Genomic DNA, 18886 nt, shown 5'->3' with positions numbered 1-18886 from the left:
ACATGACAGCATAATAGTCCACATAACATAACAATATGATAATATCGCATTAAATCGCATTAAATCACAGTATATTACTTAACATTACTTGACATGTCAACATGGCATGATGTAGCATGACATGACATGAAATTAGCTTGGCACAGGAATATGACATAACGTAATGTAACACGGCAAAACACGCCATAACACGACATATCATGACATGAAATAACATAACAGTATGACATGACACAACAACATAACATAACAGTCTTAGAACAGTGGGTGCTGGATAATATTAAACCTTTCAATGCTTCAGAGTCTCAAATGTAATAATCCCCATCAATGCACTGATTAAAGAATGAAAGACAGTAGCCTCATCTACTTTTCAGAGGCACTCACTGATAAACTACAGTTAATGATTTGTGCTCTTTTGAATAAAAGATTTAGGGGGCGAACTCTTTTGGGGTTTATGCACAGAAAGAGGGAAATGATGCAGAGAATGCGAAGAAGAACATAATGTAGGTAAAAAGATTAAAACTGAAGCAGGATTTAGAATGAATTTAGTGTTTGGAGTACATTTGTGATCATTTGATGGTCAAGATGAAGGAAAACCTGGATGGATGCCTCTGACAGGCTGGCTGATGTAACTAGAGAAACATCACAGGATGAGTAGCGCATAAATCTCACCCAGTGGCCACCTGAGAGGAGAATCTAGCACTCCACATGTCTGCTGCCTGGCTTGGCCTTGAGTTAGAGACTGAACCTTTAGCTTTTCCCTTGGATTCAAGCCTGCATCAAAAGTAACAGCTAAACCAGGGTCCACTGGTACATGATTTGGAGTAAGGGAAATGATTGGAGAACAATTCAGTGGTATAAGAAACTGCACACCTGTGAGGTGAAGGAGAGCTATGAGAAATTGAGTTTTGAAAAGTGCTGATGCCATGTCCGTCCTTTCTGGGTAAAAGTCCTGCAACTTTAACCACTTTAACATTAGTTTATTTGTGTATTATGTTGTCAGTAGTTGGACGACTTTTAAACAGGACATGTTGAATTAATTTTTACTTCTTTATTACCAAACATTTATTGTTGCACATATTGCGTCCTAAAATGGCACAGCTGAACACATTCTTGGCCCTAAAAACCTGTCAGGATTTTTACCGCACCACAACACTGAGCATCAGTGCTGGCAGGCAATACAGACCATAATACTTTGCACTCTGCATCTTTTTGCAGCTCAGCACCTCTTCAATGCAAATTGTCTATTCACTGCAAATGCGCAAACAGCATATTGGCTGCACACTACAAGTTTTTAACTTGCCACTTATTGTCTTCATTTTTAAATATTGTATTTTTACACAGTGTTTGTGATATTCTGATATTCTGTACGTAGCTTTATGTTATTTAATTGTGTTGATATTCCATTACTATGCCATGTGTGTAGCTTTATTTGTTTTACTTTTCTTTTGCTATTTGCACAGTAGTAGTTGAAATCACATTTTACTGCTGTATACATACAACCAGGCATGTGACAAAGAAAAATGCTCAAACAGTGCATAGGTTTTTGTTTTTACCACTTACCAGCTCAGTATACGCTGTTCCTGTTGGTTCACTTATTACATATTGTAAAATATTTCTCTGCAAATTAGTGCTGGTCTTTGTATGTTTGCTTAAAAATCCCACAAAAATACCCAACACAGGTCAGAGGTCAGCAGAAAACCACAGTCAAAACCTAATCAACTGCTGGTCTCCCATCCCCAGCAGACACTATGGGCATGCTAATTTGGCTGGCACCATATTTTGTTGTGGTTAATGACCCATCGCTGCTGCTTCTGCAGAGGAGTTACAGTTAGCTAAAATAATTTACTTTTTTCAATATGAAATGGCATTACTGTAACACTGGCCAATCCTCTAGTGGATCAGACGTCTGCAGCTGACTCAGAACATGACTGACCAGGATCAGGAAAGTGGACCACGTCAGTCCAGTTTTCAGATATTTAAATTGGTTTACTACGTGTAGAGGAATTGATTTTGAAATAATACTATTGCTTTGCCAAAAACTGAAAGGTTTAGGGCTAAAAATATGATCAAAACTTAGTCAGGTCTCAGGGCATCGGTTTTTATGCACAACATACCTTTCCTTTTAAATCAAGACTAAATAAACATTTCTATTTATCTTTGTGTTAAATTATATGTGGAATGGCACTGTAATGTCTGCAGTTGTCTCCTGTTTGATCCATTTCCTTAAATTTAAGCTTCTTTAACTTTTGTTTTGTTCTGCCCCCTCAAAATCTTATTTATATGTGTATTTTATATTGTCTTGTGTTTCTTTTACTTTTGTGTTAATGCCTTTTTTATGTTTTATTCAAACCCTTTACAAATTACCTCATTGTTGAAGGGTGCTATACAAATAAACTCGCCTTGTTTTGCTTTGATTTGAAGTCCTGGTTTTCCAAAATTAATTTCAAAAGTAACTTTATATCATACGGCATTTATATAGCAAAGAGACATAACCTCGCAAAATCTCAAATGTCAGAGAAGATCTGTCAAAATGATGGTGCGGAAGTGACCTTTTCAGGTTTGACCTTGGCTGCTGTTGCTGCAGTATAAAACTCATCCTCAAGTAGAAGTTTTACAAAGGGAGAAAGTCAAAAAGCAAACTCTCTGTAATACAAAGTGTTTTATATAATATTTGGCCATGTATAAAGCATAAAGTGCTTTACTTTCATCCTTAACCCCCGAGAGTGATTTGTTGCCCCAGGCATAGGCTCAACAAAAAGGAGAATTTCCAAGAAAATTACAGTCAGGTTCCTTTTGATATGATAAAAAAATGTGTGCATGCCCAAGGAGCCTGAAGGTTAGACAGCTGGCCAGGATGAAACAATCTGCACTTTTCTGCTATTTCGTTTTTTCCTTGAGCAGTCTCCGCCACAGTGCTCTTGAGCAAGGTATTTACCCCTGCAGCTGCACCAGTGGCGCATGTGTGAAAGTTCAGTGACTGAAGGGCAGATTGAACATCAGAGCTGTTCTGAAAAAGTTCTTTATGGCGCCATAAAGGCTGCTGCGGCAGCAAATGTACAAGCCTAAAGAACCATTTTATGATGCTATACAGAGCTTGTGTGTGTACATGGTCTGTTAAACATTTTGACATTTTGACGGTGATTTAAAATGTCAGTTCATCTTGTTCACAGCAGAGGGCAGCAGAGATGAAATAATGATGAAGCTTCCCTCTCTCCCATTCTACTGTAGTATAATTTGAGCAGCGTGTCTAAGGGAATCCCAAATAACTGTGTTTGATGCCATTCAAAGTAGTACATACAGTATAATTTTTTTTTATAAAAGAGTTTAACATTTCTTTTACTTCCTAATTAATAAGGCAAAAATGTATCCTCTTCAGTCCCACGGTCCTGCTGTTGAGTCTGTCATTACAAACTCGTGCAGGGAAGCCAAACATTGTTCAAACGTAGCCTACTGAACTCACTGAATTTTCAGGGAAATGTGTCTTATGTTGAAGCACCAGTCACGGTACATTTTACACTGCTTTGTACAGCTACTCAACTACATTTTCTTGACATATCTATATATACATACACATGTACTACATATATATATTTGACAAATTACTGTATATTTTTTAAAACAAATACTATCAGCTAATAAAATGATATATTATTATAGATTAAGCCACACAGTACAAAGTAAACGAGCCCCACCTTTACCAGCTACAACGTTAAAGTGACACACGTTGTACTGTTACATAAGTAAAAAATTTGAATGCAGGTTTTACTACTTTTAATTCAGTAAATGAGCTTTTTCCAACACTGTGATCACTGAATAACACTGAATAAAACCAAAAGAAATGGTGAAAACAGATCCAAAGAAACATCAGTGAGTTGTTTTTTAATGTCAGAGGCATAGATAGTGTGTGTGTGTGTGTGTGTGTGTGTGTGTGTGTGTGTGTGTGTGTGTGTGTGTGTGTGTGTGTGTGTGTGTGAGTATGTCACCTAAGATCCTACAGGTGCACTGTCGAGAGCATTCTGACCAGCTGAATCACTGTGTGGCATGGCAGCACTACTGCTATGGACCACTAACACCTACAGAGAGTGCTGAAGACAGCTGAGAAGATCACCAGGACTCCATGACCTTCCATTATCAAGGAGACCTACTCACCGCCAACACAAGCTGTTCACACTTCTACCCTCGGGTAGAGGTACAGGAGTGTGAAATGTGGGACTACAAGACTGACGAACTCTTTCTTCCCCACTGCCATCAGAGTCCTAAACAGTTAATAGGTGTGTGGATTCCATAATCATGCCCATCTCTAAACTGTACCAAGCCCTTGTTAATTGCACTGCACATCTGCACACTGCTACATGCACAATTTCCACATGTATATAATTCATCAGTTGCACAACTGTTTATAATCTGTCTGCCTGCAAAACAGCAAGGTGTATATATTTGTTTTTTTACATCTGATGTTTACAATTTTTACATTTGAAGCTTATTTTATACCTCTATTTATCATATTTTTATTATATTTTTATTTATACATATATTTTATTTGTATTGTAGGCATTTGATGTGGACAGCAAACTAAGAATTTCAGTGTACAAGCAAACTTGAACATCTGACAATGAACACATTGAATCCTTGAATCCGTGTGTGTGTGTGTGTGTGTGTGTGTGTGTGTGTGTGTGTGTGTGAGACAGATGAGACCTTCTGATGACTGAAACCTGTTTTCACACTATACCTCTACTGTCAATACATAACAAATGAGGATGTCTGTGAGTGAGCGTGATGTATCTGTGTACAGTGTATCCTCTGCCCTCAGTGCATTTCAAACCGTGCTGAGTTTTCGTTTTGCTGACATGTTGTAGCTGCTTCGGTATATAAAAAGGAAAAAAATGGCAACAAGACTTAAAAGTGCTGCAATTTATTTGTGTTTAATTTATCTCCCTCTCTCGCTCTCTCTCTCTCTCTCCCGCTCTCTCTCTCACCCCCCACCACCACACACAGTTTACTCCCCTGTTTCTCTCAACCGTGTGAAACATAAATAAAGATAAATAACCCTGGTCACACCAACACAACAGGCCAGCATTCTCTCCTCCTCCGCATCTCACTTCATTATTTCCCTCATCTTCTATACCACCCTCTATCTTTTCTCTGAAACCATCCTCCTCTCACCTCTGAAGGACCGCTCTCGTGACACCATCTGCATTATTCTTACTGTCTACTTTTCTGTATTTATTCAAACTAGTTTCCCCTGTAATGAGCTGAGGAGTCATTAATTCAGAAGGTTATTTTAACTTTTATTTGAAGCTCCAAGCGTTGGAAATATGCCAAATATGGCAGGTCACGGTTTGGGTAAATTTGCATTACAGTAAACGATGCACAAAAATGCAAACAGTCTTCATTTCATGTGTTGGTGCAGCCTAAAAATCCACGCTTTACATGTTAAGGTTTCCAATTTTCTGACTAATAGGATAATATACTATCACCAAGCCCTGAAAGAGAAGTAAAATTCCCTCCTCTTCCAATAATTATATTGTTTTCTATTTTACTGTGTAATTTTGAACATCTTTACTGAACACACCCATGTAAGTGGTCTTACAGTTAAAGGTCAGCATGTCAAGGCATCAAAGTAAAGCTTTGAAAATAATTTGTTCAATATGTTGAGTAACGTGCTTTCGAGTCTTCTTGCTGAGAGTTATATGAGAAGGTCGATACCACACTCTGCACACTAAATCTGAAGCTAAATTTTTCACAAAACGGGTCATGAGCTGGACCATTTCTTGGCTGGGCGCAGAGACTTTCTGGAGTTTTGTTACCACCTTGAGGCAACCAGCGGAGACGCCAGGATTTATGAGGCGCTTTGGATCCAAAGAGTAATTATGAAGTTGTGTCCTTCTGCAATAACTGAATCAACAAATAAATAAAGATTTAGAGTAAGAACAGAGAGCAAAAAACAAAATGAGAATGAAAGTAAAAAAAAAACAAAATAACAGAGTGACATCCATATTAAATAAAACAGTGTAGTGTTTTCTTTAACCACAAAAAAGAAAAAGGACCAGAGTCCAGTTCATTACATGTGGCTCTGATTTAAATGTTATTACAGCAATAAATAAGATGAATAACTCTTGGTGCTGGTAAAATGTTTGATATCAGTAACAGACCAAACAGATATCTGATGAGGTGTCAGTGAGAGACCAAGAAGAAGCCATGGAAAGCGCAGCCTGTTTTTATCAGCAAACCTTTTGTGTCATCGTATATATAGATATATATACTGTATATATTTTTTGCATCTCTGGCACGTTAAAAAAAACAATAATTTTGTATATGTGCCACAATGGAAAGAAAATCGTAACAAAACTGTTAGCGCGTGTCAATTTTTTTTGTTTTACAAGAGTGTAGAGAATATTGCTCAGGGCTCGTTACGTGTTTCATGTTAGTTGTTGGGCCTCTGTCGTTTCTTTTTGACTTTTTTCTTTCTGTTTCTTTTGTATTTCGTACTCTTCAAATGACTGACTGACTGGTCATTCACACACACACACACACACACACACACACACTCGTTTCATTCAGACTGAATGAAATGTGACAGCCACAGATGTAATGTCTTCCCACACACACACACACACACACAGCAGTACATCTGCAGATGCAGAGCTCAGGCTGGTACACGTCTCATGCTCCTTCACAGGCTGCCACAGACCATAGCTCAGAATGCTTAACCTTTGACCTCTACCTTCCGGCTCTGACATCCCCCACATCACCTCTCCCTGCTGGCCTGATGATGACTTTCCAACATGCCTTTACTGTGTACACACACACACACACACACACACTGATCTGTGACTCCAGGAGGCCAACAGGTGCTGTCAGAAGCACTGTGAGCCAGCTGGCTGTTAGAGGCACCTTTGGTGTAATAATGTGTTTTGGCCAGCAGAGTGCAGTATTAGGTGTGAGTGTGTTTGAAAGAATTCTGCTTGCCCTTTGGCAATGTCTGTGTGTGTTCCTGAGTCAGTTTGTACATGTGTTCATCTTTGAATATGTGTTTAGGTTTCTGCCTGGCAGCACCTTGTGTGTGTGTGTGTGTGTGTGTGTGTGTGTGTGTGTGTGTGTGTGTGTGTGTGTACACGGGGAGGTATGTAGTGGACACACAGCGCTGAGCACATGTGGTGACTGTCAGAGAAGGAAAGCAAGCGAGGAAATGAAAGGAAAGGGAAAAAAAGGAAGGGAAATATGGTGTAAAAAGAGAGAAATAGGGAAAAGACAACAGGAAATGAAATGACGAGAAAGGAGGAGTTCAGAGGAGAAGCCATTTAACAAGGACAGAAAGAAAGTAACAGAGGAGAAAATTACAAACGGAAAAAGGGGGAGAAGTGTCGAAGACGATGAAGGGAATCAATAGAGTGTAAAAAGGCAGATATAGAGCATAGAGAGAAAAAGAAAAAGCGAAGGATTAAGTCGGGTCAATCTGGCTTCTCATCCCTCCAGCTCCATATGTGAAAAACTGTGAGGAAAAAGAAACAAAAGGGAATGAGAGAGAAAGAAACGAACTTAGTGGAAAACTAAAATCCCAAGGACTCGAGATGAAAAATGAAGATATAAATGCAAAAAGGGAACAAGGGAGGGATTATTAGGGGGGAGCTGGTTAGTGTCAGCGTCCAAAACAAAGCCACAGACATTCTCTCCGTTACCACCAAAAACTTCTTTATTTTGTCTCCACACCATTCAATAAATACAAAATACAAACCAGCTTCATCTTCATGAACGACAATGGTAGAAAAATTCATAAAATATTACTTAATTCGAAACAGAAATAGGAACTACCAAAGCAAAGAAGCAATGAGATCAACAGGAGGTGAAGGCAAAGCTCGGGTCTGTTGAAGTGTTACGCTCAAATAACAACCGGCCGAGCCACTCTGAGCTTCTCTCCTGGTGAAACAGCACCAATTCGGACGCCTACACGGTGGATACTGGCTGGAAACACAATCCTACAACAAATGCAAGTTGCAGACTGGCAAGAGATGAGGAACAACACTTTTTCCAGGTTTTCACTGTGTTCTTTTAACAGTGTTTTAACCCTGTCTTGCCACCCAGGAAGTTTACTGCGCTTCTGTATTGCTAATTAGTCGGACTCTTTACTGGTAAAAAACGAAACAAAACAACAACAAAAACACAACCACAACCACACTCACACACATTCACATTTGTATTCACATTCATGCTGATTTAAGCCACACTTCCCTGTCTTTCCAGTGAGAGTACAACGGCTGTACTTCTAAAAAGAAGCCCTGTCAATGAAATACAACTTGCACAAGCTTACCAAAGCTTGCCACTCAAAACAAAGCTGGATCAGCAGCAAAAGAATCCCATCGAACAGCTGTGCTACGGTGTTTCTACATATATACATTTTGTCCTGTTGAGCGGTTTTGAAAGACTGAGCAAAAAAGAAATTCCAGCAAAAATGGAAGGCAGGAAGTGGAAGGCAGCAGGTTTGTAAAGTCTGGTTGGGCTTCTTCATAGCTTCATCCCGTCACTTATCGAGTCTTTGGAACATTTCTGTTTCCACTGTATCATTCCTTCGTCTCTGCTCTTCTCTGTTTATTACAATCCTGAAGCTGATAACAGGGTGGGCGTGAGGTGAGGAGGTGGGGAGGCCCAGTGTGCAGCTCTGGGTTTTGGGTCCATCAGGGAGGGGATGGGTTAAACGACTGGAGGAGGGTCTGGTGTTGTTTGTGTGGGTTCCCACAGGTCAGTGTCTCCAGGTCCGGCTTTTGTCTGGAGCTTTCATCATCAGGTCGTCTTCCTCTATGGAATCTATGGAGAACAGAAACATATATTTAGGACACAAGAAGTAGGATCTTTGAAGTACGGCTGACTGATATGGCTTGAGGTTTGATATTAACAAGGTGGAGAAAACTGTCAAGCAGCATTTCAATCATCATAAGTAAGCAAAACACAAGCATTTTTTTTAACCAGCTGAGCGGCTCCTGAAGGCAACTTTTTAAATCACTGTATAAACGAGATTTCATGCATGTGTTTCTGGCCAGGCATGAGTCTCTGTCATATTGGAGGTAAAGAATGCTATGTTCAGATATATCAGTCGAGTCCCTGCTGTTGCGGGTCTTCATTACCCACCGAGGCATTCAGGACAGCACGAGCCCTCTTTGCGGGTGATGTTGGAGCAGCTCAGTACTGGACATTGCTTCCTCTGACACTTGGTCACACCATGCTGTGGAGAATAAGAGAGGGACATGGAGGGTTGGTGAAAAGAGGCAAAATGTAGCGCTACAGGTGAAAGAGAGTCTAGGAGGTATGAAAGGATGTAGATCACAGCGTGAGATGAGGAGGGATACTCAACGCATCCTAATGCAAGATCCCAACGCTCCCACCACCATGGCAGGAATGTCAAGATGGGAGGGAGTACAGACTATGGTTTTGTTTGACTCTGCATACTTTTTCTGAATAAAAAATGTTAGTCCAATATTCACTCTCATTTTAGTTAAGTGTCATTTCAGTTCAGTTTTTGTGGTCTCCAACTCCTCCGAGCTCTTTAGTTGCTAAATGCTCAACTTTCTTCACCGCTAGTTGCTAACTGTCTGCAGTTTGTTGGTGGGCAAAAATCTGCCTGCAGCATCTGGAAACTGTCCATGAGAGTGTAAAGAGTGAATCAGAACAGTAAAATTGCAGACCGTAAAACCAAAACAACGAGCTGAAAGAAAACTAAAGCGCTCCGCAGAGCTGAGGGGAAGTGCAGAGTCGGCCGATAATTCTTTGTGGGTTCGCCATTACAAGCAAACCCTTTCACATTACTCATTTCTCCCATTTATCATATAAAACTATTGATTAGAGCAGCTTTAAATTTTAATTAGATACAAAAGTACAATACATTTGATAAAGTACTGGTTTTAGATCATTATCAGAGCACTTTATTTTTTTAAAAGAATTTAGTTTGAACTCTCTGTAAACTGTGATTCATCATTTTAGTACTGCAATGAAACGATTCTTTGAATATACTACTCCACAAATTAACTTAGGTTGAATAAATCAGTTTTAATGAGCTACCTTCAAGTAATTTTCATAACCACTAACTTTACTTACATTTCAGTACAATTTCAGCAAAGTACCAATATTTTCCCTTGGGTCGTATTTCTTGGCAGTCACAATACTTACATCACACCAGCAGTTGATGCATTTCATCTCCCCCACCAGCGGTACCCAGGGATGCCAGTTGTCACTGTTCTGGTAATAGTTTTTGCCAAATTTGCAGTGCCTCGGGCCATCTGCTTGCATCATATCGCTTTGCTCCACGCCTGCAGGAGTCCTCTCCTCCTCTGGACACTCCTTACAGCAGTCAGAGGGATTACGTCTTACGGGGTGACTGCAAGTCAACACCGGACACGTCACCTTCTCGCAGTGCACTTCCCCTGAAGATCCCTGTGGATAAAATGTAGCATTAGCAGCCATTCTGTCTTTCCAGCACAAAATGCAGCTGACTGATTGCCTTTTATTTCCACATAAATTGTTGAAAAGCCTGAACAGAAATGTATTTATGCTCAGCTTCTTTGGAGTCCAATACAAGATAAATGATCCATTAAGGGATTTTGGATAGTAAATCCAGCCAGATGTGAGTGGGCTCATTGATGTGTATTTACCTTGCAAGTGCAGACAGCACATTTTATGTAACCAAAGGGAGGTACAAAGGGATGCCATGTGGTTCCTGGTGCATGCATCTTCTGGTCTCCTTCAAAGTAACAACCTGAGAGAGAGGAAAGAGAAACAAGGTTACTGAGGACAGTCAGCAAGAACACGCCTGAATGAGTTAACTTTTAACTGGAGGCATTTAAATACAGTACACGTGGAAAGAAAAAGAGAAATACACAATACAAGAGAAAAATCAAATAAAGGACAGTAGTTTGAGAGAAGTTACGTTGGAGACAGAAGAGGTAGAACCTACCCTCAGGATGTTCATCCACCCTCTCTGGAGCTTTCATGTCCTTGGGCTCCTTCCTCTCTAAACAGGAAAAAGGAAATGGGGAAATAAAAACTGAATTAGTGTTCTTTGGGAAGCAAAGAAAACAATCTGCACACAACCAGGGACTCAAAGCAGCATAACCACTATTAAACACAATGTTACATATACATTTATATATCTGATGTACAACCAAAATCTGTCTGTCTCACCATCACAGATCGGGCAGCACTTGTCCTCTGGCTGAATAGTGCGGGAGCAGGTCAACACCGGACAGATGACTGGATCACAGATCACAGTCCGCTTCTACAGATGCAGAAAGATGACGAGGAGCACGTTTTATTTTTGACACAAGATGATAATACACATTCAGTCCTTACATGCACTTCCCAAAGACTCCAAACCAATTCATTTCCCAGCTTATCATCAAATGCTTTAACATTTTAGTGCCAAAACATGCCTCCTGGATAATTAAACATTCAATGAGCTATTTTAACAAAGACATTTAATTGCTGCCTCTGTGTTTGTTGTCTGTACCTGGCAGCTGCAGGAGAAACACTTGTCGTAGTTTGGAGTCCAGCGGGAGCCGTGAGCGTGGTACTGGTTCTCAAAGAAGCAGGTATGGGGGTCTTTCCTCAGCTCCTCGGGGTCCTTCACAAAGAGGTCGTCAAACTCAGCCTGCTCCACCTCCCCCGTGGTCCCAAACTCACACTGGTTTGGCACATGGACCTGAAGAGAGGAAACATTTGGGAAACGAAAAAGAAAGGATAGAGGGAGGTGGGGGTGCATGAAAGCAAAAGAAGAATACAGCACAGAGGAGGTAGATGTAGAGGTGGGTGAAATGTGTTGAGATAAAATGAGGGGAAATGAAAGAGAGGCAGAAAAGAGAAAGTATGTTAGGTCAGAGATTTGTTGGCCACACCTGACTCAGGGCTGGTGTCAAGCTGCCTTGTTAATTGTTCCTAAATGAAGCGTTTCTCTGCTCCCAAGCAGATGGCTGTTTATGTGTTGGACCTGTTTGCTATTAAATAGCTGGACCCTGCTGTTGTGTGTATGTGTGTGTGTGTGTGTCATCACTTTCTTTGTAAGTACCTGGCAGGCAAACTCATCAACCACTACACCTGCGAAGCTGCAAATAGGTTTGTGGGCAACTGTGGCCTGCGTTTGTGTGTTTCTGAACCTCAATAAAATGTTCACTTTCTAATAAAGTCCCTCCAGGCAGACAACACCTGCCTGTGAAAGTGTGTGTTTGTGTGAGCTAGTGAGCGCTAAGTGAGCAATCACACAGACACATAAACACTCAGATGGTTAAAGGAGGCCCCAAGGACTGTACTACTCACTGTTCTTTTTTTCCCATCTAATCAACTTGACCATTGTGTTTTTGTTACAAAAGCTAAAGTATAGAAACTTAATATACTTAATATAAACCAACATATTTACTTGATGCATCTTAGGTTTTGCAGCTACCAAATGATTTTTTGACAAGGCCGTTACTTCTTAGAGGTCTTTCAGTTTAAGGTTGAAAATGTCTAATATAAAGAAATATATAAAAAATGTGTAACTCCCAGGCCTGAGAGGCATTTTGTTTTTGACAGAGGACACTGCTTCACACTGAATTTAAAAAATCTAAATGAGAAATGAATGTAAAGTTGTAGCTTTTCGTTACATACCCATCCTCGTATTTCTCCTCGGGGGTTCAATTTGGTGGCGACCTGGATGAAGGCAGTTCCTCGGTCCAGGTGTTGCAGTAATTCAACACTGATATCCTTTAACACTCCCTGAGCCTGGAGGAGAGGAGAGTGTGGTTGAGTGTGTTTCTGTGTGAGTGTATACTTCTGCCTGTGTGTGCACATATGTGCATTCATTTGCACGAGTGTATCCACTTATGTACCTGTGAGCCGTAGAAGCCGGTCAGCAGCCTCTTATGAGGGGTGCTGCTCTCATCTATTTCTCCAATCTCAGCCAGTCCGTGGAGGTGGGCACTTATCATGAGGTCATCGGCCTTGCTGAGGCCCGCAACAACAATCTCATAATGCAGGTGACACTGTTTGTCCACTGACACCCAGGCATGGCCAGCAGCACCGGTTCTTACTGGTGGAGACACAAAGTGGCCGGCCAGAGGGGTGGGCAAATCTGAAAGAAGGGAAAATGCTTCAGTAAAGCGTGCGTCTGGGACTTGAAAACACTGGTGATATAAAAAGCAATACCATGTATTTCCATGTATTATGAATTTTATGACCCCCCGCATCACCACTGCCACACCTCCCTTCTCCCTCCTCTGCTTCCACTGATCCGTACCATGTCTGGGTGCCTCCAGGCCACTGTAGGGCAGGGCCTTAATCTGCCCCCTCAGCTCCCCCTCCTGGCTGTGTGCCGTGGCCACGTTGATGAACAGCTCGTTCTGCAGCAGCATGTGGATGTGTCGAGCCTCCAGGCGACTCCAGCTGCCCTGCGCCTGGCCTGTGGCCTTGTTGTACTCCGGAGTCAGGTCATACAGCACAAAGCGCTTGTTTCGCCGCCGCGGCTTCAGCTCAATAGTGAGGCCAACAAAGTCACTGGTGAGACCTGCGACCTGAACCTGGAGGAAGAGGTGCGGGGAGAAATGGTTAAAATCCCATTCCACACTAAAACATGTTTTGCTTATTTTTACTTCACTTGGTCAGTTAAGTAGGAAGCATCTTGTGTCCAGCAGTTAAAATACTGTAATTTATAAAATGTGGGTTTATTATTATTTTCGATTTTCCAACAAGAAGGAGGGGATATCATTTTAAGATTTTTCAATGAGGTATTATAACATTTTTGGTGGAAAAATCACATCAGACACTCATTATTATTAAAAGTAGAGTATTTTTAGATGTTTTAGAACATCTCTGAAGGGGATTGTTAAGTAAAAGATAGCTGTTTTTGTTGTGGTTTGGTGTGTGGTTTGTTGTGGAGAAGAGTCAATTAATCTCATTTGAGTAAGACTGGTGACATTCAGCTTGACACTGGATGGAAGTACGGCTGGTGGGTCAGTCACTTCTTTCCTTTCTGATCCAATTTACACTATCACAAACATTTCAATTTTGCCAACCTGGACAGGTACAACCCAGAACGCAGATGAACATGTTACAATAGCAGCGTAAGCGAGGTTTGCAACCTCAGTACAAGTGCCGGTTTTGGTGTTTTACTATAATCAACCATATAACATATATGAGAATACATTCCTTTTGTTTTATTGGGCTTTGCTGTAACTGTGTAACATTTTTTGTTATGTAGTACATCCCCAGATTCAAGTTATGTGTAATCATAAAAAAACAATCTCCCTCGTAGTGGACAAATCCATACCTGGTAGTCTAGTGTGCCATTATTATGGAGGTTGAAGATAGCAGATCCCATTCCTCCTGTCTTCCCCGGGGTCAATGCATCACCGCTGGACATCACACTCTGAATAGCTGCGCCAGACAAAGACAGATTTATGTCAAAAATCCACATTTGCACACATTCCTGCTCAAATTTCTTATCTAAATCCATCACTTTTCCCCTCTGAGTATCCCTCCCTTAAACCATAGTAGAGCCTGACAGCATGCGAGATGAGGCAATGATTTCTGTTATGTTCGAATTTTGCTGGTTGGTGTTAAGGAGGGAGAGAAAGAGGGGTGCATTACATTCCCTCACGTTCTGCAACCACATACACATAGAAGCCACATACCCATAATGTCATCCCCGCAAGAGTCATTGAGGGGACAGATCTAATTGACCCACTAATCTGGAGGCGTGTCTGCTCATGTAATTGTGTGCAACAACTTCAGCCAGAAACATACATGTTGTTGCACTGTCTGGTGCACACACGCTCACTACACACAATACCCACCCAAGGTTAAGCCTTAGAGTGAGGTAACGCTGGTTGAATGTAGCAGGCTTAAAAAGGTTAAGCTGAAAGAACAGGAGGGAATGAGTAACAGAGAAGGGCGAGAAAAGTGTGGAGAACAATTTTGAAAATGACACGGAGACAGAAAAAAGCCAGCGAGGAGGATAGATACAAAGATACACAAAGAGGACAGTCGAATGACGGGATCGAGACACGAAGGGAGAGACTGAGAGACGAAGAGAAGGAGAGCGGGAAATAGAAGCAGGAGAAAGAGAGTGAGGGAAAGGAGTGTGTTGGGTTTGAATTCTTCACACATAACGTCAAGCTGTTAATCACAGCACTGGAACACCAGCGTGCAGAGTCAGGTCCAGCAGACTGTGACCTTGGCAGCACCACTGTGTGTCGGTGTGTAAAACTTGGACTAAATGTACGTCTTTATGCATATTTGTGTCTGCTTGTGCGCATGACTTTGTGCATCAAGACAATGTAAGTGTTCCAAAGTGCTGGGCACCTTGATGTTCGATGCTCATGTTCAATTGTGCGTCCCATGAAAAGACCATGTGTGTATGCTTTAATGGTTTCAGGCAACTGGGCCGTCCACGACATTCCTAAAAGTTGTGTGTCCTTCTTTCTTTGTGTCTCTCACACACATAGATACAAACACACATAGACAGACATGCATACACAGTCTTGGTGGGCCACCAAGTCAAACAGAAGGTCTATAAACATGGTTTCCCCCCAGCGATAAGACTTGAAAGGATGGAGACAGAAATAAAGAGAACAAGTATTTATAGAGGAGAATGACAAAAACAGCAAACTATCTAGAACACAAAACACATTCTTACAACATCTGTGCATGTTGAATCTGCCGAGTTTGTTGCCACCCCGCTGGAATAATGTGAAGAGAGACATGAAATAAAAAAGGAAGCTTTGATTTCCCCTGTGTAACGGTGTATGATTGTGGGGACACTTACTGTCACAAGATTTCCTGCCCGTGATGAAGCCAGAGATTTGTCGGGGATCCTGACCCTCTGTCGCCACAGCGATCTCCAGTTGACCACGAGATAACCAGAACAGCTCGCGGCTATTCAGGTCTGTCAGCACCTCTGCAAAGTCTGGATCCTGCACAGATTGAAACAGTTTGCTTGAGTTGCTATATGTGGTCAAAAAGTGGATAAATATAAAACCATATTCCAATGTAAACAAATGCTGTGTTAATACCAGGAATAAAAATGCAGTTATACAGTTAAGATATTGTTGACATGATGTTAGTACAACACTAACATGTTACCGGAGTAACCAAACCCTTAACTTATTGTAAGACAGAGTGGTGACATGTTTCCAATTTAAAATGAACTTATCCCTTTCAGTTTATACTTTACAAAGATGAGATGAGCACACAGAGCAAAGCAGATCCTAAGGCAGTAAAATAAAAAACCCTCCTTAATCCTTAATCCAGTAATCATAAAGTTAGAAACCATTAAGGACACAAACATTACTTAAGAACACATTATTTTAAATCACCCCACTCACACTTAAACCCCAGGCAAAAATATGGCTTGCTTTGCCTTAACATGTTTCATTCTGAGTGAAGTTTAATTTCAAGCAGGCAGACTGGACTCCAGGACGACGGGGGGAGTTGGTCAGGACGTTGAGAAATGTTAGATTAATAGGACAGATGTATGAGCGTGTTGAAGAAATGTTACTTTTATGACCTCAGGGCCTCAGTTCAATATAAATATACATGTACCATAAATCCACACATTGAGGAGCCAAAACACAGTGGGAACAGAGAAGGTGCCGGACAGAGGGAAGGGGACTTACATTAGGGAACCTGAATGACCAGAATAATGAGGGAAAGTAAGGTGCAAAAGGGTAGATTGGGTGTCTTGTGTAAATCAGGCAATAAAACTGTCAGGATTACTGGCCCATTAAAAAGTGACTTCATACATTTAAAAATCAGATGTGTTTGCTTGTCTGTGTGTGTATTTAGAGGCGAAAAAATAAAGGCAAGAATCCTGTTCTGCTAAAAAGGATGTACCCTATGTTGTTTATCTGCCTCTCTTACTCAGCTAGACTCAAATTGAGATTGCAGTTTGGGTTTCAGTATCTAGCTCAAGGACACTGAGGGGTCATGTGGCATTTGCTGAGAACATATTTTCACGGACAGTCTTTCTCAGCGCTAGGCTCGAAAGAGGCGCATCGGCCCTTCACGCAATTCCTGGCAGAATTCAAAACAGACCCGCCTTTCATCACTCCTCCTCCCTCCTTCCTCGCTCCATCCATCTCAGCCCACAGACCACTAACCACTGACATGTGTGAGGAGTGTGTAGTCCATCCTCTCTACATCCCCAGCCCCCCAACCTCCTGTGTCTATCATCCCTTGCTCACATCTGTCTCCTGCAAAAGCTCCTCTCACACACTTTCTCTCGTCTCTTGTTTTCCCCTAACTCTTCCTCTCCATCTATTTTTCTTGTCATGTCTCAGGGTAGTTAGCTGTGATCAGAGCGGCGGCGACAAAAGCACTAGGATGTGGTGACCACACCACATCCGTCTCCGAGCAGAGGGGTGGAGGGGGACCAGGACTGTGTTGCTGTGTCATATGTTCCTAACTGACAACAACACTGCTCACCCCAGTAATTCAACACTTTTCCCTAAAACCGCCTACTTGTTTCACATTGAATATTGGGTTTTTTTCCAAAGTTGCTTTTTTCTGTTTTTCAAACATGAAGATTTGGTACAAAATATTCAGCCAATGCCCGTGTTAATGTTAATGTGTGTTATCACTCACGTGAGAGGTGACGTTGGCTCGGATCTCTCTCAGGATGTGTTGGCGGTACATAAGCTGGACTCGGAGGGGCACCAAAAGGGGCTCTGAGGAGAGAGAGACAGTGTTCTCATTAATGTCTGTCACCCATTCAACAGTGTTCTCCAGATTTAGGATGATTGCCACACTGAAGTAAAATGAGTAGAAACTGATGACTAAAATGGCAACAATGATCCCAAAAGAGGATCCTTGTCTCTGTGGTTTTGTTTAACCTCTAGTTTCCAGACTCTGTTTTCCTTCTCTGTCTTGCTTCTCACCTTTGTTTTTGTGTTTGATGAGGCCTTGGAGGATGAGGATGAAGTGGAGGTTGTTTTCTGTGTCACTCAGCGTCAACAAGGCAATACCTCCCATGCCTGAATTCTCCTCTTCCGACGTCAGCGTTGAACTGAATGTCTCTGTACACAAGACACATGCACATTACCATATTGAGTGTCTGCATTCTCTTACAGGACTCCTATACAAATACTTATCTGTAAACAAAGCCCAGGCATTTTAGCTACGTTAATCCACACAAGGCTTTTTAAGATTACACGAGAAGTATACAATTCCACTACTTTGTAAATATTGGGTTTATTGTGTACTACTAAACAAAGACCAAGGCATACACATGTCCAAAGGAACATTACAAAAAAATAATGACCCATCAGAATGCTATAATATCTCACACGCACCAGCAAACAGCGCCCGGTGTTTGATGATCTTCCCCGCTACTTCTTCTCGTCTGCTTGTCGATGTGGCAATGCTGATGCGCATCTGCTCAGACTGCAGCTGTCGCATTAGAGGCTTAGCCAGGTTCTTCCATACTCCACAGATCTACACACACACACACACACACACACACACACACAGGTAAGCACAACACACAACAGTACCGTTGCAGTAAAGATAGAATTGTATATGGATATCAAACCATACTCCAAACATTTGCATATATCTCTCAGTCTTGAAAAAGCCACATAGGCAAACAGACAAACAGACAACACACGCACATCTGCTAAATACATCAAACCATGTGATTTTACTCTCAACCCCGGGCTGCAAAACTTCATAAAACCACTACTTCTTCCTGAGAGCGGGGGGAAGAAATGTGGCAGTGTGCCGGCACCTCATAACTTCAAGTTCAGGGGTAATCTCCATTTTAATTAGCGATCATCTCTGTCCCCCTGCTAAGCAGTGATGTAACATGTGAAATATTCTTTCCAAAAGTTTTGCTCCAGCAAACCCCCCCCCCCCCCCCCCCCCCCCCCCC

At 41.6% G+C, this 18886-nt stretch overlaps 1 protein-coding gene across 1 annotated transcript in view; it reads right to left on the bottom strand.

Annotated features, from left to right (window-relative positions):
- Positions 1-7674: 7674 nt before the first annotated feature.
- The window catches only part of chrd (chordin), a 17687-nt gene continuing 6475 nt past the window's right edge, over positions 7675-18886 (bottom strand). The window contains exons 7-21 of the mRNA XM_046074732.1: positions 18309-18450; positions 17895-18032; positions 17602-17684; positions 15785-15932; positions 14288-14394; positions 13259-13538; positions 12852-13093; positions 12631-12744; positions 11498-11689; positions 11173-11266; positions 10946-11002; positions 10644-10747; positions 10162-10425; positions 9127-9220; positions 7675-8805 (exon numbers count right to left, since the gene is read on the bottom strand). Coding sequence (XP_045930688.1) covers positions 8741-8805; positions 9127-9220; positions 10162-10425; positions 10644-10747; positions 10946-11002; positions 11173-11266; positions 11498-11689; positions 12631-12744; positions 12852-13093; positions 13259-13538; positions 14288-14394; positions 15785-15932; positions 17602-17684; positions 17895-18032; positions 18309-18450 — 2124 coding nt within the window. The 3' untranslated portion in view covers positions 7675-8740. The remainder of the gene's footprint in view (positions 8806-9126; positions 9221-10161; positions 10426-10643; positions 10748-10945; positions 11003-11172; positions 11267-11497; positions 11690-12630; positions 12745-12851; positions 13094-13258; positions 13539-14287; positions 14395-15784; positions 15933-17601; positions 17685-17894; positions 18033-18308; positions 18451-18886) is intronic.

Source organism: Micropterus dolomieu, linkage group LG17, assembly GCF_021292245.1.
Source record: "Micropterus dolomieu isolate WLL.071019.BEF.003 ecotype Adirondacks linkage group LG17, ASM2129224v1, whole genome shotgun sequence".
Lineage (NCBI taxonomy): Eukaryota > Metazoa > Chordata > Actinopteri > Centrarchiformes > Centrarchidae > Micropterus > Micropterus dolomieu.
The sequence above is the reverse complement of the archived record's forward strand: the minus strand, read 5'-3'. Positions and strand labels throughout refer to the sequence as shown.